Genomic DNA, 25,957 nt, shown 5'->3' on the forward strand with positions numbered 1-25,957 from the left:
TTTGAGAAGGTTTGCTCTGCAGCTGGCTGTAAAACTCAAGCAACAAATGAGCTTCTGCAGAGAGAAGAAAACACAGTCGCCAGTCTAGAGGTGAGACGCTGACTACCTGAGGCGCCTCTGGAGACGCTGGTCCTCCTCACCCTCCAACACACACGAGCTGAATGAAGCCGTCGATGTTACCTGGATAACCTAAGCCCTGGCAGCGTAGTTTGGACACAGAAGTTTTTGATTAATCGTGTATAGATTGAGCGAGTGAATGAGGGAGGATAAACACAGATAAGACAGCGTACGAGCGCTGGTTTTGTAAGCCACATGCATGTGTGATAAAGTGTGTGCAGCAGAGTGGGATTTATCCCCCCTCCCCATTATTTATATCTTGAACACCTAAAGTTGTGGCTGCAACTGAGCAGCCACATCTGGAGCCTGCAGGACTTGCGTGAAATCATTTCTCTATTCCTGCAATTTACTTTAATGCCTTGCAGATGGTACTTTGCTTGTGTGTGTGTGTGTGTGTGTGTGTGTTACATGCACTAACTCCTACAGAAGGAGCAGAAGGAGACAGACAGGAGACCGAGCCACAGACTGCAAGGGAGACTGCTATCAGAAAGTAAACTGGACAAAGCACATAAGCATGGCTCAAATATTTAAGTGCTCCTTATCCAAAGGATAGTGAAGGCGGGGGGAGTTCAGGAACCACGTGCGGTGGCCTTGAGGCGAGAGAGAGATCTGTTTGTTGAATCTTTTTCCTGTTGCGAGTCTCCACGCCTTCAGCATGAGGGAGAGTGACATCATCTCGAGGAGAAATTTGGCCTGTTATCAATTTTCCTTTTCAATGTCTTGTCAGCATGCGGAGAGAACAGAAGCTCCTGCGTAGGCCACACTGATACAAATATCACAACAGAGTAAACAAGAGGCTTTGGACTTCTGGTTAATTCTGTGACGCGTGGCTAAAGGCGCACGTCAGGGGTGACACAGTTGCCGGGAGCTATCACCTTACTGTACCTTGCTGGGTCTGGCTGACATTGAAATGGGCTGCCAGCTGCTGACGGCAGCTCGTCACTGGAAGTATTCAATAGCTTTCACAGCTTGAAGATGGCTCTGTGAATCAAGTGACCATATGTGCTAACGTACACTGCACCTACACTGTACAGGCAACAGACAGTGTGTGAACAAATTGTAACTAAACTGATAGATTAACATAAACGGGGGAAACTTTCTTGACTTTTTTTTTCTTTTGCTTTAATCATAAATATTACCACAAATCTTTTCTAGATCATGTATTTTAGTTCATGGAATCAACTGGTTTGATTTGATCAGGTCCCAACATTAGTCTTGACAAAGTCCCTGTGAGAATAATGCTGCAACTCCCTGCAATGGAGCCGAAAATGCTAAAGTAATTTTAGTAATTCTAAAAAAAAAAAAAAAAAAGTCAGATGACATGTGACCAACCTCTCCGAACAATAAAAACCAGTGCTGTCTCTTGGCTTAAAACAGGCCGTGCAGGTAGGCATTAAGATACAGAGGTGACAAGAGGCTGGAATTTCTCTCCTTAGCACTCAGCCAAGCTGCAAGGTGAGTTGTTTGCTGCCAACAGTCCGTGCAGGAGCGCGCTCTGCTGCGGTGCGGTGCGGTGCGGTGCGGTGCGCCTCGCCCCTCCCACTCCTCCGCTTGAACTCTCCTCTGTGCTCACCAATAAAGCGCTTTCTGTCTAGGGAGTCAGCACTTGAGCGCATTCCTTGACGTGGAGGTCAGTGTACCTATCTAAGAATATGATGAAGACTATTTGTTAATGAGTTTAGTACGTTCAAAGAAAGTTTGTTTTTAGAGAGAGAGAGAGAGAGAGAGAGCGCACACACGGAAAACTACAACGTCTGGAGTTATATCGGTGAACTGCTGCGTTTGGATAAGGACTGAAGCGCGACTGCGCTCACAACTTCACTTCTTCGAAGTTCGGGGTAAGAGTTTCCTGATTTGACTGATAAAGTAAGGACAAACATTTCATGCTTTTTGGGTTCCAGCGCTTGGGAGAGGATCATGAAGTGCGTGAGGACGCGTGAACAGCGATATGTCGACAAATTCGGCTGGGAGGTTTAATTTAAGCAACATTTTAAAAGAGTAGCTGCGCCAATGAACAGAATTCATTTCTACTCAGAACAAAACCCGAAGTCTTCATCGAGTTTAAGTCTAAATTCAAACATAAGCCACCAAAGACCACTGGGTGTTTGTAAATCCTGAATGACAACTCCCCTCACGAAAACTCACTAGAATAATTCAGAAACTCACCGTGCTCATGTTCTGCTCAGCAGAAAATTGATTAGAATATAAAACAAGTTATGCTTTCAACGTGCAGTGTGTTGCTGTAACAATAAGACAAGCAATGTGTACATTATCGCTGTAAAAATACACAAAGAATAGCACAGTTCTTCGCTGTAAGGAGTTAAGCCACCATGAACGCTCCAGTGACTTGTTGGATGTAACAGGTTTTATAGGTGATGAAGGCGCCTCTAATGCTTCAAACACCGGCGACAAAACAACAATTCGTCTGTATTTTGGAAATGCGTGACGCGCGAGCGTGTGCGCCTCGGGGCGGTAATGAGGCGGGCTGGCGTTGGACCGCAGGACGCCGTGCAGCACGCAGGGGCCGGGCCGAGCGTCTAGACCGCACCGAGCCGTGCTCACCGCAGAGGACAGCTGTTTCTGGACCCACAAGGCGGGTCCAGGGGGGAGGACGTCCCACAGCATAAAAGTTCAATACGACACAAGCGTTGAATTGGCGGAGGTGTTAAGATAATGCCATCCAACCTTCTCATTACTGTATCATAACTGAGACAAGTGGAGGGCGATATTACCCAGGGTGACATCACCAAATCATTACTGCAGCACACTGTAAGATCACAGCTCCCGAGTGCTGCTTTATATTTTCCTCTCAAGGGTCTGGAAAGTTGTAGAAGTTAGGACGAAGTTGGGCGAAGGCAAAGTGCCAGTGCCAAGCCAGACTATCAATGATTTATATGTTTGTATGCTTAGAACTAGAAGAAGAAGTCTTGAGAAAATCTCTTATGTCATGCAGTACTGGTGGCAAAGTTTCAGTCACGATTGGTGCGGCTACTGTTATGGAAAAAAAACAAAAAACATACGAAATGTCCTCATTGTTATTATACTAAATAAAACATGATACTATGAAGTGTGGAAAAGTTCCAAAGCCGCATCCCAAGTTTTACAACTCAGTCATTTGGTTTTTAGCTTTAGGCGTCGCAGGGGTGAGATGTATGAATGAAAGTCTGGCTCTGATGTGAGGAAAGTAACGTGCAGATTCCTTCAGCAGGGATGCAGCGGAGTAATGAATGATGAAGTCAAATTCCTGAAAGACTAAATCTCTGAGTGACCCACTCCACCAATAAACTAACATCCAATAAAGCCACATGACTCAACATGTTTAGACTTATCTCTGTTCCAAAATGGTACCAACACAAGTAATGGCATCTCTTTTCTCCTGATAATACCATCTTATCTTTGGGTCAAAAGAAACTTTGATCCTCTGAGATAATTTTTTTTTTTAAACTCAGTATTCACCTTTCAATTACGTAAGTTTTTGGACTCTATTGCTAAACCACAGAAACAATAAGCAATTTAGAACATAATATTTGTCTTGTGGCAGATAACTTGAAGCTTCTCAGAGAGAGCCAGAATCCCTAAGATACAATGCATCAATCAGTGATCAAAAATAAAACCGGGTTCAAATATTCTCCATATGCCTTCGCCTGAGGAGCTCAATTCATGTAAGAACGGTCTTCTGACTCCAGCCTCCAACCAGCTTTCAGTCAGATTAACATCTTTAACACTGCCCCCACAAACAGGCACAGAAAATCGCCTAATCTATCCTGGGGGCAAAACAGGCGATGTAAACTACTCCAATGGCCCCCGCTATTAACCCCTACAACCGTTGTATTGCTTGTTTCCTCGCCATGTGTTTCCTCCCAGGCTGTCATTACGCTAAAGGAGAAGCTACTGTGTCACTGACAGTATATAATGGTGGTAATTGGTTTATATTAGGCTACCAGACGCAGCAGAGCAGCAACAGGAGGCCAATTATCCATCCCTAATGTGGAGAACTTTCAGGCTGTACAGATTGTAACACTTACAGTACAAGAAGGCTGCTGTGCCAAGATAGTTATTCCTATATGTGGAGCTGTACAATACTGCTTTCTGTTCCGGCATTTCACTCGCCACACAGCAGACTGTTAGATGCTAGTTGACCCTGACGCACTTTTTACTGCCGAGAGCGAGGCTGAAACAAATCTGCATAGAAAATCATGTCTGTGAGGATGCAGAGAAGGTTTTTACTGAATCTCCTCACAGGCGATGTTAAAGTATAGTCACAGCTTTTCAAAATATTATAACCCTCGAACCAATTTTGCTTTTGAATGCCTTCAGAGGATGCCTCTCTCATATCCAATCCTAACCCTGTCACTTCTGATTCATGTACCTGTTTACCTGTGGAATGTTCCAAACAGGTGTTTTTTTTTTTGTACCCCCCTCGTCTTTTGTTGCTTCTTTCCCAAATTGTTTGAAATGTGTTGCTGGTCTCAAATTCAGAATAAGCTCATATTTACAAAAAACAGTGAAGTTGAAGGGACATGATAAACTGCAGCCTTGCTGGAATTTGGGTTGTAAGCTGCATCACATATGGTGATGATAAAACGGGCGACTGTGCATGCTGGTGTGACCATTAAGTGAGAGACGCACATATGCACACCGGGTGGATTATCTCTGCCCCACGTGACATTTTTTTGCCCTTAAATGTCGGTCTGCGGACAGGAAGCATGACTAAGGCAAAGGAGCACTCTGTCATAAAGCCCAATTTAAACAATTAAGCACAGGCCTGCTGTGACACCACTCTGACAGTGATGTCAAAACCCATCAAGGATCTGGTTGCCAACATTGTGTCAGATTGTACTTTTGCCATTTTTTTTTTCACAAAATCAAGGCTGGCATTTCATTATCTGTGCCAAAGAGCTTGAGTGGAAAAGAGCACTGATGTCTAAATCTGGATTATTGGATAGTTGTGTTCTTTCATTTGTCGGTAAAATAACTCAAAAGACCTGCTGGACATCTCAAAGGAGCTTGTAAATTTTACCCACTAAGAAAACATTTTACACCAAAGGCTGTCGCTCTTTCGTCTTTCTTCAAACTGCCTGAGAGCATTTTCACATCGTGCCTTGTATCTGCAGCGCACCGTTTTACACCAATTAGAGACAGTGCCTGTCGTATCTTACCCTCTGCATCAGAGGGATTAGAGGGTTAAAAGTCAGGTGCTGAGGCGAGGAGGCCTGGGGAAGGGAGGAGAAGGGGAGGCGGAGGCAGGAGAGTGGGCACTCACACAGCAGGCAGAGACAGGGGAGTCGACAGGGCAGAAAGCTGGAATAACTGTGAATTTATCTGTGTGTGTGTGTGTCTGTTTGTTTGTTTGTTTATTCTCGAGGACATGTGAAAGTGAAGGCTGCAAGGAGTCTGTGTGAGTGGGAAACCAAGATGTACAAATTCCTCCTCGGTCAGAATTAAAGGCTTTAGTGTGCCTGCGCCTCCTCAGGTGCTGCGCATCAGGGGGGGGTTGTTCCCTTGTTGACAACCAAAAGCAGCAGCAGCCCTAACGAAAAGGCATCTTAAATAAAACCCCTGGCTTCAAAGGCCTCGGCCTCACACACATCAATGCTGACCCAGCGGTATGTGGAGGCAAACCCCAGCCCGTACGCCTGCCAAGCTAAATTGAAGAAGAGCTTGCTGATGCAGCCAAATGATGCGTTCAGAAGAACCACTTCAAAACCTTGCATAAATATACACACACATGCGAAGGGATCTGAGGGCTTTGGAGTGCCCCAGCTTGAGCTCAAACCCCAAATAACTGCTGTCCTCATTGTCCACAGGCACACACACACTCACACACACTGTTGTAAGATTTTTACTGGCTTGTCTGACTTCTAAAGCGGACGACCCTCTGACAAAGATGGCGCGACAGAAACTACTACATTATATGAAAACCTGACAGAAACAAGCCCCCCCCCCCAAATAATATTCTTAGATCAGCTCCAGTGAAGTATTCAGAGAGCGGAGGGAGAGACAGATGGAGAATGAGCGAGGAGAGAGGATGAGAGGGAGGATGCTCACCCCAGAAAGCCACCACAAATTGCTGCATTTCAGTGAGTCCATAAAAAAAAAAGAGAAACAGCTCTTAATCTAAGGTTATAATTACCTCCGGTCAGTACTGTAATTAGGAAATGAGCCTTGAACCAGATCTTGTTGGGCAAGAAGAAAGCAAGGACGTGTGCGCGCGCACACACACACACACACCCCTATACTGTTTGAAAAACTCAGAAGTGGGGAAGTCAGATCTCACTTTGAGGTGAAGGTCAAATATTAAACCACTCAGATGAACATTAACTCTAAAGGTTTTACTGAATATGGATTGAGTGATAAGATGGCAGAGTAAATTTTGCGAGGTGTGTGTACCTGTGGGTTAATGTGTGTCCGCTTGCCATCAGGTCACCGAGTGTCCGAGACCTCGTCTGTCACAGACAGTGGTCACGTCCACACACACACTCTGTACAAGCCGACACATACACGCAGAGCCTCTCTGGCGCGTTACATCAGTCGACGTCGGGGCTCTCCTGTCCCCCTTTCTCTTAACGTCTATTTCTGTCACAGTCATGGACACAAACAGTGTTTTTTATCTGCTGCCGTCCACGCTGTGAGAGAGGCGGCACTAGAGAGTGAAAATCTGTGCATGTATACGTGCAAACGCCTGCATGTGTATAATCGAATGCCACTGGGTATCAGCCCTAATGTAAATCAGTCAACAGCCGAGCGGTTGTGACAGTGCCACGAGTCACAGCTTGTCACTGGTGTACGTATTCAATGTGGGAGAAGCACAGTGTAAATGTCAAGCGAGGCAACACACCTACAGCAAAACATGAAGCTTTTTCCCTGTTTATCCCACCCATCCTGGATTGCAGGTTTAGGGGTTTGGACTCATGTTTTGAGCTATAATTTCGACAAATTGTTACCAGCTTTAGATGATGCCACTACAAAGTGCTTCTAACATTAACGGCAGGCTGCTCAGCTTTGTTCTGCTTTGGGAGAGATTAAACCAGATGGGGAAAGAGAAAGGGAGTGACACGCAGAGAAAGAGAGAAAAGGAGAAAGAGAGGGTGAGGCGATATTTATGTTTAACAGATGAACACAGAGGAAGAAAGAAAATTATAGTGGACAGAAAGGCTGAAAAGTATCAGTCCTCTAAAAAAAAGAAAAAGGGGAAAGAGGGAACAGCAAAAATAGCTCCTTCAGAAGAGAATAAATATGAAAGTAAACCAATAATGGTGAAGAGAGAGGAAAATAAGAGGTATTGGCAGGTTAAAAGATACTACCAATGATTTGGCAGAGTGCAGTCTGCACAAATTAAAGACCAAATGTCTCAAGGGAAGATGTGGCAGAGGCAGTCTGAGCTATTAAGGCAAAGCAAGACGGGAATATTGTTGTAGACAGTTTTCTCATTTCTTAAAAAGCTCTACAGTCATTCACGTCGAGGATGATTTGCATCTATTTTGAGTGCCGAGTTCCACTTTGAAAAGCTAAATATTCACAGTGCTGTCCAGGGATTTTCTGAGAGGGAGACACGGTGACCTCTGGAAACTGACGGCGGCGGGGTCAGCGCACCAGAGCTTTTGCTTTTACTAGTTACACGCACAAGGTGGTCAGTCTCCATCACCCGAAAACACGCATCGCTGAGTTTACCTGCACAAATCTGAGAAATGTATGTAACTAACCCAGAAAATGTGTACTGGGCTCACACCAAAACATGCACAAAATCCTCTGTGCAGCAGTGCGAAACACTCCCACAGACAAATAAACGCACAGATGCAGAGTGCAGCAAAGGCCTCACGGCAGGTCAGTGAGCCAAACCGAGCCCTCAACTATTTTCAGATGTAAACACAGAACTATATGTGGAAGAGAGCGTGTGCTGCAGGACCACTCTGCGATGGTAACTGCTAAGTCAAGTTAGGTTTCAGGTGTTACACAAGCAGTTTTGGCATGTGACTCAGTCACTCTGTTTTGCGCCTCCACAGACTGGTTGACTCAGAGCTCAGGTATATGAAACAATAAAAACACTGCTTAGCAGAAGCATGCCGGAAGAGTCAGTCTGGTATATCAACAGTTTGCCCGTGCTGCACAAAAAAGAAACACAACTCAGATAATTATCAGTTTAGAAACTGATTATTACTGCGCCTTCAACCAATTAAATGAAAATAAAAAAAAAGTGTACTATTAGAAAGAAATTTACGAGCTGCCCTTGGCAAAAAGGCTCCCACTAATAAAACGTCTATCAAGGGGTCACTTTGTGTGTGTGGGTTTTCCCGAAAACCGGCTCGTAATTATGATCTCATAATCACGCTCAAATATACCATTCGATGCCAGTCAATGCAGTATTTATACAACGCGACTAACACTCAAAGACACGTACAAATCATTCTGTGGTCAGGGATTATAAGACGCTAATTTTTAAAAAGTGTGGTCAATTTTGACCCGGGCGACTCATGTAAGAATAAAGGTGGTCAGCTAGTCTAAAACATGCAAAACACACACACACAGCTGATAAAAACACTAACTGAGGAAAAGCATTGGAAATCTGTGTAAATACTTTACATCTGCTTTGAAATAGTCTCTGTTGGAAATATCAGTGTGCATCACTTTTGATACCCTCTCGAGACAACACCTCACTCAACATCTTAGGAGGGTGAAATTCAGTTTTGTCAGAAACCATTCTGTAAACACGGTACAACATACAAGGGTTCAGTAAAGCACGGGAGAGCTTTAGTCAACACTCGAGACACACACACACACAGATCTCGGGCCACGGCTGATGGATAGATACCACAGGACAAGAAGCTGACAGAGTGGAGAGTGGTTGGCCAGCATTTTTCCTCTCCCGCTCTGTCATTCTCTTGTGCTGCCACACGGCCCGTCGGTGCTCAGCACGCTCCTGCACACAGCTGGAATCCGACCAATTAACAGGAAAAAAAAAAAAAAAGAAAAACTTCCTGTTTTGCTTGCTGGCCATTAACAGTGCAAGACAGAGGGGTGGAATTCAAATAAGTGGGTAGAAGAGTAAAAACATTGCAACATATTTGGCTCATGGGTACAACTGTTATTTTATTTCCAGGGAGGGAAGACCTGAAACCAAGAAGAGTGGAGCGGGAGTAAAGGAGGAAGCTTCTTCACTGGGTGAGTGAAGCATGAAAGCTGAGCTTGAAATCAAATCTGACAGTTTTATTAGCAATCTGTGTCATTATGAATCAGATGTGCCCCATGACTATAATACAAACATGCTGTTAACATCGGGAAGAGTCTTTCATCACAATAAGAAAAAATAGACTGTTGTTTAGTGCAAGATAAATTACATCAGCAGTGTTGTATTTTTGACACGCGTCATAATAATGGACTCCTTTGAATATTTGCATCCAGAAACCCAAACCACACGCTTTTGGCGGTCGTTATTGTGTTAACCGTAACACCCTGCTTCCTCAATAGGGTCCTTTCAATCAACTCTGAGCCTCTTAACAAGACTGGCAAGAGAACAAGAGCAGCTCTATTAACACACACACACACACACACACACACACACACACACACACACACACACACACTGCATTTAATAGATACAGTGAGATACTGTGTAGAGTTACAGACAGAATGGTGGAAGTTATTGGCAAAAGTGGGTTGAATGTGTACTTCTCAGTATATGTACAGAAAAATATGTAGAATTTTTTTTAATTTTATGAAAGAAGCAGATCATTTTAATCTGATTTGATGCACCGACAGATTTAAAATAAACAATATTTATCTTATTGTCAGCAATGATTTGAGCCTGCTACAGTAGTAGGATGAACTTGAACTCCGTAGTTTATTTTGAGTCAATAAAACACACAACAACTTTCTGCCATGTATTAATTTTCAGCTGAAAATAGTCCCCACACACAAGCATAATGTCCTCTTTTGTCAGTAACATTTGCTAAAAGCAACAGTGCCCAGATGTTTTAGGAAATTACTGAGCTTTTGTTTTTAACTATAATTAGAACCCGTCCTTAAGTAGGAGGCAGTAGGCTCAGAGCTGGCAAGTTGCATACAGTGCAGGAATGTCAACGTACTGAGAGAGGAACAAACTTTTTTTTTGTGGAATTTAATGGCAATAACAAGAATTACATACAGGTTTTCCAGAAGTCACTGCAAGTACTAATTAAGTCCTCTTGTGACAAAGCTCAGGGGAGGTTCTGTTGTAAATGGTATCTTTAAAGTTCAGTTTTCACCTGACTTTTAATGAAAAATACAACCAAAAGTGATAATCCACCTGAATGTGCTGGGATGGTCAACGTCTGTCATTGCGTCACTGGCGACAACCGTCGCTCTGATTGTCTGTTTTACTTTACACACCCCTCCTGACCACTCGCCCTGTGTCCTGCCTCATTCCTGTGTTGTGCTAGTTATCAATGAGCTGTGACAGGGAGCTTGTAAACACACACACACATACACACACACACGCACAGGACAAGGCGGTAGCCTCAGGCCTCCGGACGCACACCGCTACTCTTGCTAATTGCAGCCTTAGCGCTCCTCCACGTCTCTCTGAGCAGCCCAGTCCTCCTCGGGGGAAAACAAAAGAGGCTGAGAGAAGGCGGCAGTGGTGCCGAGTTGTTCTTCTTGGGTTGACTTTTGGCCATAACACATTCACAAATTCCACAGGTTGAGGAATTCATGCATGGTGTGTCTGCTTGCTCGCTGTCAGTTATTTGCCATGCAGGCAATGCTTCAGTGTCAACACACACACTGGCTCCCTTCCTGCTTGAGTTTTTACATCAAAGCTTGTACACACTATAAGGAAATACAGCATGTTCTGATATCTCGTGTGTTTTACCTGCCTTTTCCTTAGTGCTGATGACAACGAATTTATGTATTTGAATATGTGGTAAAACACGAGTGTGTGATGTGTTGAGGCTCTGAGTAAAAGCCAAATGTTTGGCAGTCCGATGTCTGCGTTTCCCATGAATGTTACCGCACGTGTACGCACTTCTACACCAAAAGGTGGAAAACAACATCAACGCGACCTCCCCCTCTCACTAACACTCTGATACTGTGGAAAATGTGTTTAATCATCAGTTAACTACTTGAAAGCAAACACCAGAGGGCAAACAAGGGTTCTCTATGATATTCTTCTAATCAATGACATTAGAGCGCACACACAGGTACGCATTGTTCAGTGTGTTATAGGTCAGCTCAGGAATCCGGCTTACTCACTCACTTAATGACGTGTACGAATGGATGTGAGCGCAAACAAACCGTGTGTAACAGCTTGCTGTGTACTGCTACATTAACAAAGCATCATTCATTCACTCCCTCCCTGTGTGGCAGTCAGTCAGATCGTCTTTCTGTATAATATGTGACTAACCAATGGGACACAGGCATAAAAACATGTGGACTCGGCTTCCTTGTAACCACACCAAGGGATGATCTTTAATGAGCAGACGTCGGGGGCAAAGGCCCCTTTAAAGGACCCTTCCAGTGGTTTGTGTTGTGTCCCGTTCAGTACAAATCACACAAACGTCACATCGCAGTTAATTTTTCTGCAAACTGTGCTTTGCTTTTAAAATCTGAATGTTTTTTTCTACCATTCCAGGCGTCCGAGGGTTTCCTTACAGTATGAAAAATCTACTGACAAGTAGACTGAGTTCAAAACATCATGTCTGCATTGATTTGAGTCCGAGTTAAACTACTGCCGTGACGAAACCCAGCGCAGAACTTAACCTGCATTACAGTTACGATAACAAATGTTTATCCAAGCGTGTTCTGTGTGATGGATTACACAACTGGAGGAAGTTTAACAAGTCTGCTGTTTGATGTTGTGTAGAAAGAAATAGAAGCAAAGGCTGCCTGCAACTGTAAATAAAAATAAATAAAAGCTATTTCCAAAAGTCTAAAGCAGCAAAAATATAAATTAAGCATAATCTACTGTCAAAAAGCTAAAACTTGGGAAAAACGGTGATACTGTCCTTTAAAAAGGAGCACCATATGGAGTGAATGGACACGATTGACCTGAGGTAAAATTTGTTTTTAATGGAACAGCTTTGCTGGGCAGATCCAGACTTACATAAGCCGATCACGACGCTAAATACTTTGGAAATGAGAAGGAGCTCATATTGTATTGATTTTGACTGTCTTTTAAAGACAGACACCGTGAATTCCTTCAGGCAGTTCGCTGGATGGCTGCATTCAGCAGATTTATGCAATCTGCTGTGTGTACTGACAAGCTGAAGGGAAAAGGAGGTTACAGGCGGCTCACTTGTTTATTTCTTCTCTTTTGTCACTACCCTCCTCCCACATTCTTCTTTCCTGCCTTGCTTTTGATGGATTTGAGGACTCATCTGGTAGTGCGCACCTGCTGCAGGCAAATTGTAGAGTTGGGGGTCAATGTTGATGTCTTTATAGGCTGTTGCTGAGTGATGTCTTTACACTCGCTAAGATAAGATGGGAGGGCTCACCTGTTCAGTTTAGTGTGCAATTCAATGTGCTAATCAATGGACTAATTAAAGATTGCTGATGGCTCACGGGATCCTGTCACTATGCCGAGAATTGAATTCAGCTTGAAATTATAGAAGAAGTAACTCCAGCAAGGGAAAAGTGGATAAGACAATTAATTAATTAATGTCAGATGTGTGTCTAAGAATCCAATTTGAATCATTAATAAAATACACTGTGGTAATAATAATGTAATAAACAAGTTTTGGTGCAGGAGTTAAATGCAGGGCATCCGAGGGCATGGAGTCAGTGTTGGGGCGGGGGAGCTGTGCTGCCTGGCTGCTGGTTTGCAAGCCCGCTTCCCCAACATCAGCTATAGTTTCACAATAAATTCCTTTGTGACATCCTAATCAGCACCAGCGATCTCCATTTGATATTTATCTTGCGTGCGTGGCACATGTCTGAGGTGGGTTTTTTTTTTTTTATCAGAGGAAAAAAGCCTGCAGGGTGGAATGACTAGAAAAATCACAAACGGTAACTCTTACAAAATGAGGGGGTGTGGGGTTGAAAAACAGGTAGGACAGCACCATGCCTGCCTTAAAAAGATGGTCGTGGTGGAGCAAACAAATGAGGAAAGTTCCACTTGTGCCACACATAATGCTACTGACAACTGAATATGGATGAGATCTTAATTTCAAACCATACCCAAACCGTGACAACAGGGACTAACAAAAACTTATCAGGAGAAATAAGGAACAACAACCAGTAAATCACTCTATTTTCCATTGGATCATTTGCTCTCTCCCCTTACCTCCCCCATCTTTCCCATCTTTTATCCTTGTTGACATCAACTAAACCTCACACAAAGTAAAGATGCAAAGTTAGATAAAAAATATCTTTAATTCTTTCTTTCTCTGCTCAGTGTCACATGGCTGACTGTTGACCAACAAATACCAAAACAAGTTTGTCCTTTCCAAGTCCACAAGTTTCTATGCTCAATTACATTTTAACATGATAAACAAGTAGCTGTTCACCTGTCAGCGCTAGCAATGCTCCTAGTTTCTGTTTGCCAACTCATTACTTTAACCTTCAGGGCTCACAAGATCTAGTGAACACTGACAGCTATGCAGTTGTCACACACTGCTGCAGGGCTGTTGTGGCAGGTGGAGGAAATGTGCCTCCATCAGATTCAAGCTATACTCTTGCCAGCTAAATGCACGAATCTGAGGGGGAGGAAAGAGGTAGCGGAGGAGCAAAGGTGGACGGCAGAACAACAAGCCAAAGATTTTAGAAATATTTGCGCCCTGTGCCAAAGAAGAGAGTCGCATTTTAGCGCTGCTGTGCAGTGTGACTGTAGGCGTGGGTGTGTGTATGCATGTTTAATGTCAGAGCTCAGGAAGAAATGCAGTCAGACTGCAGTCACTAAGGAGTTACAGTATGTTCAAAAGATTAAGATGAAAGACGATCCAGATGAGCAGACGTGCAGACGGATGGTTTGCGAACGTTTCCTCATTGAGTACGTGTGACACTGTTTGTCAAACATGCATAGTCAGCCTGCCAGTCGGTGTGCCTGTCTGCTGCCTGACTCACACACACCCTCTGATTTAGCTGAGCTCCAAATTGAACTATTACATAGTGCTGTCGCAACAAAGGACAAAGGTAAAAACACTGTCAACATCCAGTGTGGTCTGTTTCTTGATCTTTTATACAAAGAGAATAAGAAAAAAGCCAGTCAGTAATTACGACTCTGTTTACGTGGTCTTCTAAGCCTTAGAGAACTTTTATTTGTGGCTGATTCTGGCAGGGTTGGTTGAATGTCAGACGGGGAGGCAGAGTGTCGGAGTGTGCACATTACACCAGGCTTGTGGCTGACTGATAAAACAGGTCCATCCAGCTACTTCTAACCTCGAGCGCACACGCAACACAAACATTTCTCTGTCCCTACTCGAGGCCACGTTCTCTCAGGTGTTTAGGAAGAGTGTGTCACAAGGAGTCTTTTTGAAACGCTGCCTGAGACGAGTTCGCTGTTGTTGCTGTCCGTTCACTGTTTCTCTGTGATGTAAGCCATTTGGACTCAACCGTGACTGCTGCAATGGTGGAGCCTGCTGTTGTATCTGAGAGAAAATAAAAGATAACCAGAGAACGAGAGCGAGAGATCGAGTAAGAGACAGAGAGTAAGTAAGGCAGAGAAGCATTGTTTGTGTTTCTACGCCACTTAGCTGTGACTGATTCAAACCAGGTCAAAGATACACTTGGCAGAGTAGAAGGGTTGCATTGTTTAGGTCATCGTCAGAGCAAGCAGGATAAGAGAGGCGGCCTGAACACCTGACTGATTTTTACACAAGACAAAAGACTGTAGGAGCAAACACTGCAAACAAATAAGAACACAGATGAAAGCCCAGGTTGTCAGGTGGTGCACCGAAATCCTTTGCGTCTGTGTAATGTGAGAGTCCTGTGGGTAAGATCTCAGACAGATGCTTTTGTGTTTGTGCCTACAAAAGAAATGCGACTGTGACCTCAAGGACTATCTGTTCTGAGAGGTCACAGAGTAGGGTGCACTGATGAAAGATGCGTGTCAGTGTTGAGACATCACTCGCTGGGCAAAACAAGAGCACACTGTGAGTGTAACAGGAGAGAAGAAGACACAGTCTTCCTCAGCTGGTGCGTCCTGTGTCTCCCCCTCATGTGTGCCTTTATCAAAACAAAATCAAGTCCAGCATTTACAGCACGATCCGTCATATCCTCCAGCAGTAAAACAAAGGAAATGGTCCACGTTTCCTTTTTGGAAGTCGTATGGCCTGACCTCTGTGCTCTAAACCTCAGAGGAGGCAGACTGCAGACATGCTGTTGCTGAGTTCCAGTTCTGGTCTAGTTTGGCTGCCCGGCCGCCCACCTCGGCTCTGCTTCCGCTCCCCTCTCGCCTGCTGTCTCCTCTGAGCAGCAGACGCCCGGCTCAGGCACTGGTTGCATCATTTACTTAGACACACTCCAGAGGTTTTGAGTTTCACGTTGCCCTGGAGGAGCGGAGAAAGCACCTGTTGTGGCGACGGGGACCAGTGATCTTCAGGTGTACGTGTGTGTAACTGGAGCTGGGTGTGTGAAAGAGTCAAAAAGGGCCTGTTATTTGTGTTGTCTGTTGCAACAGAGGACACAGAATACTGAGCACCAGTGGAAACACTAATCTAGAGTCTGACCTCTGACCTAAAGGAGTCACCCTCTGCCTCACTGGATTTGTCGTGCTTTGCGCTGATGCTGTCTGCAGTGATCATTCGGTTTTCAGGTTTCTTTTTTTTCCACCTCTCTTAATCTCTCTGTTAATATTTTAACACCACAGTGCTGCAAATATTGACTGGTTTTGTGTGTTTTACCATTACACTACCCTCCCATTCACCCCTATACTGGAGTGTATATTATGCTCTCTTTCAAGTGCTCCAGCTGCAGGCTCTAATGGTAACACTGCCCACTGTCTGTATAAGCAGGCCTGGTCAAAACCATAAATCCTAAGATGAAAAAGGCAGCCTTTCTCACCAATAACAAGGTGCAATTCATTTAGATGTGCACCATGTAAGAAGCAAAAAGTGTAGGATTAAAGAAGTATAAGAAAAGTGAACTTAAGTCTGCAGCGCGACAGGAAACAGTCTGCTGTGGTGGTTGTGTTAATTAAAATAACAACCCTTTGACATCAGTCAGCACTGGCAGAGCTGATGCACAATAGATGTGACTATTACGGGGTCTTTCCCTGCGGTCAGGCTGAAATCAGTTGAAAAGCTTTGTTTGTGCAGCACATTGCAACACTACTACTGCCCACAATCCCCCTTCAAACCACTACAAAGCATAGTAATGATATTGTGGCTCCAAGAAGAGTATCGGCAGTGACAGACATAGTAGAACTATAATCTTCTTTGATACCACATGTCCTCCTCTCCCCTGCCTGTGTTTGAATTGAGTTCTGCCTGCTTGATTGACCTTGATGGAAGTGCAGTGTTAGCATTTAGGACCATCGTCTCTCTTTAGCCACTACTACTGGTATCGCGTATGTTTCATGCAGCTGAGCCTTGATCTGCAGACACCCAATCTGTTGTTTGGCAAATTTGAGCACCATAGCCACAGAATATCTAAGTTCTAAGACTGACAGATGCAGCTTACCTTAACAGCCATTAGCTTTTGTGTGATCAGACTTATTATCAGTATAAATAAATAGGAAGTATCAGGTATGAGAGCCTCTAATTGGACGAGGATCAACAGTAAAGTGTTGCTCTCTTGCTCCTCACATTTCCGTCTCCAAACATCCCATCCCTTTTGATCCATACAGTCAGTTTGCCTGTCTAATATAAATTCTTTAAGAGGCACATCCAGCCATAAAGCACTACATTACAGATGTATGAGCTCATGCCAGAAACAATAAGAAAAAGCCTTCACAGCATGACGTGTGTACCACAAGACTCACATCAACATAGCTGACATTTTCAAACTCATAGTTGTGCTGCATGTTTCTGTCTGCACAAACACGTTCTTTTCTCTCCTGTGCTACTTCTTAAGGAATTGTTGGAACCTCAGATATTCCACACAGCACTTGTTTCCCCTTCACAATTCTCTCTTTACCCCTTTGTCATGTTGACGGATATCCCCACTGGATTGTGGGTAACAGGATCCAGCTGTGGCAAAGACTGACAGTAGAAAGGGATGAAAATCGGGAGTGTTTGGATGTGTGTCCTTCTCATGGGGTCAGGGATTGAAAAAGGGCAAAAACAGAGAGGGGGTAAAAGGGGGACATGGGAAAGTGTGGGGGTCAGACGCCTTCATCACCAGCATTTCTCTGAGTGCCAGCATTATCATTTACAACCAATGTGAATTCATGTTCCTGTGCTACTAGTAGTAAATCTACACAAGAATCTGCTATAGTATGTCTTAGTAGTGTGCCTCAGTGAACTGACCCACAACACTCTATATCACACTCTATTGCAAGTGCAACAAGCATTGTTCCTTTAATAGATGAAGCTCCTGAAGGGAAGGGGGCCTCTTTAATGGGAGTATGCACTCTCTGTAGTTTGCACCCCCCATAGTCCAAGACCTGCCCAGTTGTAATATGCAAGTGCACAATGACTTACGACTCCTCTGTGCACATACACACACCACAGTTTTCTACCCCCTCTCGTACCCTTCATTGCCTCCTCAGTGTTGGCCTTCAGCTCTGAAGATAAGGACTCCTGACGCTTGGCCCGCTGGGATTTAATTGCTGAAGCCCACTTCACCCTCCCAAAGCCAGGTCTTATCCCCCCAGTGCCCTTGCTGACAGAAACCTGCTTTGTCTCCACTGTTCCCCTGCATGTGTTTTCTTTTCCTCTGCATCTTGAAAAGAGAGAAGAAGTGGCTTAAAAAGTGGGCTGAGGCAAGGGGAAAATTCTTTTTTTCCATTTTTCTCTTCTTATTGTCTCTTTAATTTTTCTTTTTAAGGGGCTGACTGGTTAGACATTAGCATGATTGATTTCCTAAAAAAAAATGACCCCTTCCTGTTTTTTGCCCTTGGGTGATATCGCAGATTCATCGACATGTTTTAACAAGGCAGATGAAGGAACAATCAATATGTAACAAATCGGGTCACAAAGATGTTTGAACTCCACTGCCAGAAGCAGCACCACCAATCATCCAGTCTACTGTCTGTTTATAAACCCAGAAAGACTGCCTGCTAATTTATAATGGCAAGCCAATGAGACAGACAAGCTCACTCTTTGAAATTCAGCTGCTGCCTGTCTCAACAAGCCAGCAGGCGAGAGAAACGGAAACTACAACTCCAGAGAGGAGGAGGAGGAGAAAGGCACAAGGGGAATGGACATTGCTCCTCGTTCAAGATGACAAGCCTGTCTTTCTCCTGCCTTTCTTTGGGCCCTCCACCTGTATTCACTTCAAAACACTTGAGGCAAAGCCAAACAACCACACAGAGTCACTCAGCTCTGTGGTTTAAGCTGGATCTATACAGTAGTGACGCCAAACTTACACCATATCTTATCTCACTGATAAGACCTGTACAAGTCACTCGTATCCAAAAAGAAATAAAAGAGGAAAATCTAGCCTATCAAGCTACTGTATGATTTATCTGTGGTCTAGCAGCATTCACTGAGTGAGCTCCCACCCCCACCCTCAATCCACCTCCACCCACAGTTTCTCCTCCACTGTCGGTTATCAGATGTGCCTGGCCCAGCTTGGAATGAGGCACACTCAAATAAACAATCTGCCCCAGGGAGCTTCGGTGAAATCACCACGTTCAGTTTCTAAGAAAAATACTGTCAGTTTTATCTGCATACTTTGCTCTCCTCTCATAGCTTCCTTGATGTTGTTGTATGTTCTGGTGCTGGACCCTTATATGCCTCTCTGGCCCTGATATAAGGCACAAGTCAATCTCTGCATCTCTGGAAGGAATGACACTGGATTTTTGGACAACTTCAGACACATATGATACATCTCTCACACAAACAGTAAAGTACATACAGTGTTTGTTCTTTAACATAAAGTATGTGTGTACACCACCTTGGCACAGATCAGTATGTCGTACCCTGTGCTGAAAGTAAGTCTGAGTAAGTCTGAACCAAGCACTGAAACTAGCCTTTTTTCTGTGACTATTTTAAAAACTCTGGCCATCCTGTGATGTTATGACTCCAGTTATTATCGATTACTACAGTTTCAACTTTTATTTCCAACAGGAGCAAATAAAACATTCTTACTTCTCCCCAGCCACTGAGGCACGGCCCCAACATTTTTAGAACTCTGTACAAGTAATTACTCACCTGTTAAAGTGAATTCCCCAGGCACTGTGTGTAAATTATGGGATAACTGCAACCTTTCACCTCCGTTGCCCATTTAGCTATAGCCAACAGCAAACCACCGCCATCAGATGTTATTCTTTTTCCATAAATGGTTACAATACTAAGTGCGTCCAATTTTTCTGCATGGATGCCAAAGTTTAGGTAGTTTTCTGTGCCGCTAGCAGGTGCTGACACTGAAAACTAATTAGTTTCTTTGTTCAATCAAGCCAAAAGATTTCAATAGGGTCATTTTGTTGGCATCTGGATGCAGATAGTAACATCTCTGCCATGTCTGAAAGCACTATCCGGATGTTGGCAGTGTGGTTCGAGTGAATGCCATGATTGCTTTTAGTTTATACACTGGAGTAGGAAAAGAAAAAAATCAGGGAATCTTTCCAACAAGGCTGCAATTTCAAGGAGGAGCGGAAAGAAAAGTATGCTGAAAGAGAAGGAAAATAAATGCCATAGCTGTGGTCTGATGAGATGATACTGGACCTTCCTCCACCTCCCTAGTGAACCCCCCCCAAAACCCTTGATCTCCTCTCCAAGTTCTGACATCGGAGGCGTTTATTTTTATGTAAAGAGAATGTTTCATTAAACAAAGTGAAAGGACAGAGAAGTAAATGACTTTGGAAAAATGATGAATTATTTAAGTTGGCAGCAGCTCTGATACTCCGCAACACTAGATTTCGGTGGCATTTACATCTGTGAGTAAATGTAACAAAACTAAGCAACATTGAATTATTTTCTTTCCTCATCAGCTCTTAAATTACGCGCATTTATTTCCCTACATGGGAAAACATTGACCACAACCCACTCTGATTCTGATATCAGTGGGAAAACATTTTAAGTGAGTAACTTCTGCTTCTCCAGGTTGTCAATCAGGTTTCAATGTCTGTATATCTAATTGACAACACTGTGTATAGTTTACAAGAAATTTATATTGATGCTGTCACTCCAGAAGAAAAAGAACGTAGTTCTGAGATAGAAATGATGAGATGTCCAAATCATGTTGACATTTCTGGTGTAACAGGCCACAATTCTAGGAAAGCAGTGTGAGAACACAATGTTCTGTGTGTGTGTGTGTGTGTGTGCACTCCATCGGTGTTGAACTGTAAGTCACACATACTTGGCTTTTCATTCAGGTATTTAGGCTACACAGATGTCAACAACTGCACCATTTAAGGCCCTAAAATAGGTTCCCTGAAACATTCAAGCTGACCATATCAACGACTCACTATCCTCACCCTGAATCATCAAATGAACAATTGTAACTACAGGACACCAGGGTGTTTTGAGTGTATTTGTATAAATCAGGCTACAGTTTAAGGACAAAAGGTTTTTACTGACTCATGAAAAATAAGAAGAGAAGACAGAAATCTGTCTAAGGAAGAGAATTTTCAACAGAGAGAGATGTTGTCTCACCCCCCCAAGGTCATCTCACTCACTAGGAGAGGATGATCAACTATACAGACTCTTGTCAGCAACTGGTTTCTTCATCTTCCATCATTCTTTTCTCCTTTCCATCATCCTTTCCTTCTTTTTCTTTTCAAGTACTCTGTTGATTCTGTTGGGCTGTTTGTTTTGTAAGGCTTGGTCTCTGGTGAAATGGGCTTAAATCACAGTATGTTATCTTGCTGATGATTTACGCTTGTTGGTGTCTTTATATTTCATCCTTTTACAGTTTTAGAGGCACTTGTCTAGCAAAAAGCACCGGCCATCAGTCAAGTGTGTGTTATTTATATTACGTCTATAGTCAGGGACGCAGCCCAGGGCTATCACTAAAGCTGCTTTGCAAGTTAAGATTGCCACAGAGTAAATCATCTACAGATGTGTGGCCACATACAGCATGGCTGACATGAAGCCACACAAAGTTGCTATGGTATGGTTATATGAAACTGAAGCGCAGTGTTTATGGTGACTCATTCAGAGGATGTATGTGAAGGTTTTCACTGTTTCAGTGAGTCTTTGAGACAGAAAGTGTGCAAAGTCACTCTGTGCTTTGAGACATCATCTCAGTAAGAAAACAAGTTGGATTTGTTCATAGCATATGTCAGACTATAGAGTACACATGTGCACTCGCATGCAGCCAGCTGTGGCATTACTAGAGGAGAAAACAATGGTTTTGTCGTTCCACAGTACTATCTATTTCACGGATCGTTGCAGAAAGAATGAGGCAGCTCCTACAGACAGAAAAGGGTGGCAAGATGCCACTATGTCAACTTATACCTGAGCAGAAAACCTCTGAAGGCTGAGGTCATGGCTACAGACCTATTGTTTGAGAGACATTGCGTCAAAAGGCCTTTGATCATGGACTATGCATAGTTTAACATTTGATAGTAATTTCAATCTATGAAGCACATTAAAGAAGCACACAGTAAATCAATTGCTGACCTAGGCTGATTTGGAAACAAGTCAATATAGGGTGCAAATATGCTTTGTAAAAGAAATTCAGCATTGTGCTTTATTTGTCACACATTTCTTGGTGCAGCAGCTGAATTCTCCTAAATTCAAACATGAATCATACAAATGACACAGGGCAGCGGTATTATGTGTACTACCATTGCACATTACAGTCTGTCAGCTCTTGCTGCATATTTGTCTGAATGACTATGCAAATAACTTAATGCTTATATGTTCTTTTATTTTAGGTTGAGCATGGAGAGAGAGAGAGTCTACACCATGAAGGTCTTTCTCACTCCACTGATGCCCTTTCTGCTCTTCCTCATCTTTCCTGATGGCATCTTGTCCAGCGACTGCCCAAAGGACTGCACCTGTTCCACACCAGAATCCATTTTTTGTTTCCTGAGACGCTCCTCTACCATTCCCAAAGGAGTGCCCCCATCCACAAAAAGCCTCTTCCTCTTTTCCAATGGCATTGAGGGCTTGACAAGTGAGGACTTTGATGGTATGGAGAACCTGGAAATGCTGGACCTCAGTCAAAACAAACTGACTGAACTTCCTGAAAGGGTGTTTGAACATTTGACCTCTCTGAGAAACCTGGACTTGTCATCCAACCAGATCACCCACATTTCAGAGGAATGTTTCCAGGGTATGGCACTGCTTGAACGCCTTTATTTGTATAGTAATAATATTGAAACAATTCACCCTGCAGCCTTTAATGGTTTGGAGCACCTGCTGGAACTCAAACTACAGGGCAACCAGTTGACGTCCTTGCCTGCTCTCAGAATGCCCGAACTCCTGCTACTGGACCTTCGCTTTAATGCCCTACCCACCTTGGGCCCTTCAGACCTCCAGACCCCAAATCTGGAATCACTTAAATTGGGCAGTGTGGGGCTCACCAGCCTGAATAAAGAGCTCATAGGCAGTCTAAAGAACCTCCATGAACTGGACATCTCTGGAAACCAACTTGAGTCCTTCCCCTCAGTCCTCAAGGAGACCTCGGGGCTGATTCACCTTAGCCTGGCTGGGAACCCAATTGGTCCTCTAAAGATTCAGGACCTTCAGAACCTTGGAGACCTGCAAGAGTTAGACATTAGCAGCCTCAGTCTGCAGGGCCTTCCTGAAGAGTTCTCCCAGCTCTTACCCCACCTAAGAAAGCTCACAGTAGCAGAGAACCCCTTCAATTGCCTCTGTACCTTAGCGTGGTTCCCAAGATGGCTGAGAGCCCAGAGCATAACGCTGGAGAGAACAGAGGAGACCCGCTGTCATTTCCCTCCTATCAATGCTGGAAAGGTACTGGAAAGATTGGAGCACAGGGATTTTGGCTGTCCTACCACAACTACAGTCACCACTAGTACTATCAAAACTACTACAACCCTGCCAGTTCCTGTCACAACCATCCCAAGTACTACTAGGGCTATTCCAGTCCCCAAGGCCAGTGACAACCCAATTGACAAAGTTGATGACTCTCCCCTGCCTCCTGTCCCTGCATCTCCCAGCAGCAGCAGCATGGATTCAGACAAGGAGCAGCATTTCTGCCCCTCTCAAACCTGTCTGAATGGCGGCACTTGCCGTTTGGACGAGCATGGTCAGGTAGAGTGTACCTGTCCACAAGGCACCTCCGGCATGTATTGTGAAATCCAAACTCATCACCCGCCTTCACCACCTGAAGCTGAAGTCCCTATGGCAACTGCCATTGTAGATGCTCCAGACATCAGCTCACATCAAGCAACTGCAACCTCAATCCTGTTGGATCTCCACCGCTACATTCAAATGCGGCCTTACATCCGGGGAATCCGCCTAACCTATCGTAATCTCTCTGGGCCAGACCGCAGGCCAATTCAACTCAACCTGCCAGCATCCTTTCCAGAGTATAGACTCAGAGGCCTGAAGCCCAACTCCACTTACACTGTGTGTGCCAGTCCGCTAGGAGCGCCTAGTGGCATAGACCGTGTCTGTACTGAGGCCCAAACAGTCGCTGAAAGCATCAGGGTCCATGGTGCACAGTTTGATGACCAAAGGTTGACCACTGTGCTGGTGCCTGCAATTGCCATCTTGCTACTGCTGGTACTGATAGCAATAGCAGTGGGAGTGGTATGCTATCTTCGCAGGAAGAGAACCAAGGGCCACCTGGACCTAGACTGTGAGCCCTCTCAGCTAGAGTTGGATGGAGTTAAAGCTGGTTTGGACAATGGGGCACTGCCTCAAAAACAGCCCCAACTTATGATCCCTGAACCTGCTGTTCAGAATAGCAATCTGGAATGTGAGGTGTTGCTACTACAGGATCACTGCACATCAAATAACAATACATCTTCACATAAGCCTTCTTACTTTTGACACCTGTCTGTGACTACTCAAACCTAAAAGAAGATTTTAATTCTTCACCTCTATTTTTCATCTCACTGGTGAAATACAGAGAGCAGCAACTGCTGTTGTGAAAAAGGAGGACACATTAACAGCCAGCCAACCAGCAAAGGGGAAACTGTACATATATTTAACTCAATGCCCTCCATGTGTCTAAGCAGACATTAAACATGTTCAAAAACATTTGTTTGGACTTTAAAAAAAGCATTGAAAGTGCCTCTGTTGTATTTACATGCTACATCCTGCTTCAGTTATATTTCTTCAATCGCATTTCAGCTCCCATGCTGTGTTGCTGGGACTGATGGTGAGTTGTCATTAGCTCAAGCCGGGGGTAAAAGGACATAGCGACCTCATGCCCTCCATTATCTGTTCTGGAAGGAGAGTGCACTGATTTGGGGTTGTGCTGCCTTTTCCCCATCACAACAGCCCAACTCCTTGGTACTAGTCCAAAGGGATCAGTGCTTGCTGTGAATGACCATTAAAACACCGAATGAAGTCGTGCTGAGAAAATAGCTGATGCTCGTATTGCTTTATGTGGCTCTAAAACTCTCATATTTTTTGTATGTTTTTTATACCTGTGTCTTAGTTATTTTTTATTGTGCAACATTGTGACTGTTAACAGCCCTCTATACCCTCCGCACCCCATCCCCTTGTGACTAACAGACAAAACAGCAGAGTAAAATCTTTGAAGATTAAAACTTGTTGGGCACCAGCAAAGTCAATCAAAGGGCTTTGCCCCCAGAATGTCAGACAGTCTAAGTAGATGTGAGTCTGGACAGGCTCAAGAATAAATCCCTGTTCTCGATTCTGAAGCCCTAAGCGTGCTTTATCGTCACAAAAGGAGAAGGTAAGCAGGATTACAAAAGGTACAGAGGGAAGCAATTGACTGAACCCCTTCTGTTTCAATGCTGCACTGGGTTTAGAGTTTAGAGCTTGCTTTAATTATGGCAAGCACTCTCATAACTATACCACAGGAAAAGAGAACTTCACTTCACAGGCTTTATTTATTATTATATTCCCTGCAAGGGAAACTCTGTTTAATCTCTCAACCACAACTCACATACAACAGGCCTGGCCCACAACAAGCAAAGCAAACAGTGGTTGTGTATTGTGTTTCCCTTGAGTAAAATTAGCACGATTTCTCTTTGGCAAGAAGGGTCCCAGTTTTGCTCATTTGCATCTAACTAGACTATGGAAAGGCCAGATGCATGGCACAGCAAACTTCACAGTGTAATACTGTTGTGCAGAGGACAACAAAATTTGCAAAGCAGGAGATCCATTGTAAGGTTATTATTGGAGACAAAATCTGTGAATATAGGGAAAAGAAGGACTCAATGTAAGCTGTCTGTCAATGTGTGTGCATGCGTGTACTGTCTGTCTGTCAACTTCAGTGATAATGCAAGAACATGTTCTGTCATGTGCAAAGACCTGCAGACATCAAGTTACTATCAGTTACCCCCACCTTTGTGCCTGCATGCCTAGGAGTACATTAAGCCACAAACAACTTCACCTAAAGTGAAACACACCAAAGACACATCTGTGAATGTCTGTAAATGTTCCTACAGTATTCCCAGCGCACAATAAACAGTCTGATGCTCACAGAATGCCTTGAAAACCCATCAAAAAAACCAATCAAGCAAGTGATGCAACTGGAAATTTTGTCTGTAAAATAGAATACATTGAAGATAACCAAAAGTATTTTCAGTGTGATTGTTAATATTTCCCTGTTTATTTTGGGAAGCTTGTCATTGTCATTCATTGCTGTTTTTTTTTTAATTCTGTGAACATATTTGTACAAACAGAAAAGTGATATCATTAAATGAATATCC

General features: G+C 43.8%; 2 protein-coding genes across 4 annotated transcripts in view; one reads left to right on the forward strand and one right to left on the reverse strand.

The window, feature by feature from the left end:
- Positions 1–25,957, reverse strand: part of LOC124072958 (mitochondrial import inner membrane translocase subunit tim16) — a 106,453-nt gene that overhangs the window by 28,869 nt on the left and 51,627 nt on the right. The gene's annotated exons all lie outside the window — the stretch shown is intronic.
- Positions 1,576–25,312, forward strand: vasnb (vasorin b). Of its 2 annotated transcripts, XM_046414773.1 has the most exons (3): positions 1,576–1,955; positions 9,215–9,276; positions 22,013–25,312. In XM_046414773.1, exon 3 carries the CDS (start codon positions 22,020–22,022, stop codon positions 24,099–24,101), a length of 2,082 nt encoding a protein of 693 aa, XP_046270729.1. In that variant the 5' UTR covers positions 1,576–1,955; positions 9,215–9,276; positions 22,013–22,019; the 3' UTR covers positions 24,102–25,312. The 2 variants fall into 2 exon arrangements, with proteins under 2 accessions (XP_046270729.1, XP_046270730.1); XM_046414774.1 differs by lacking the exon at positions 1,576–1,955 and having other exon boundaries at positions 4,554–9,276.

This window comes from Scatophagus argus, chromosome 16 (genome assembly GCF_020382885.2).
Source record: "Scatophagus argus isolate fScaArg1 chromosome 16, fScaArg1.pri, whole genome shotgun sequence".
Classification (NCBI taxonomy): Eukaryota; Metazoa; Chordata; class Actinopteri; family Scatophagidae; genus Scatophagus; species Scatophagus argus.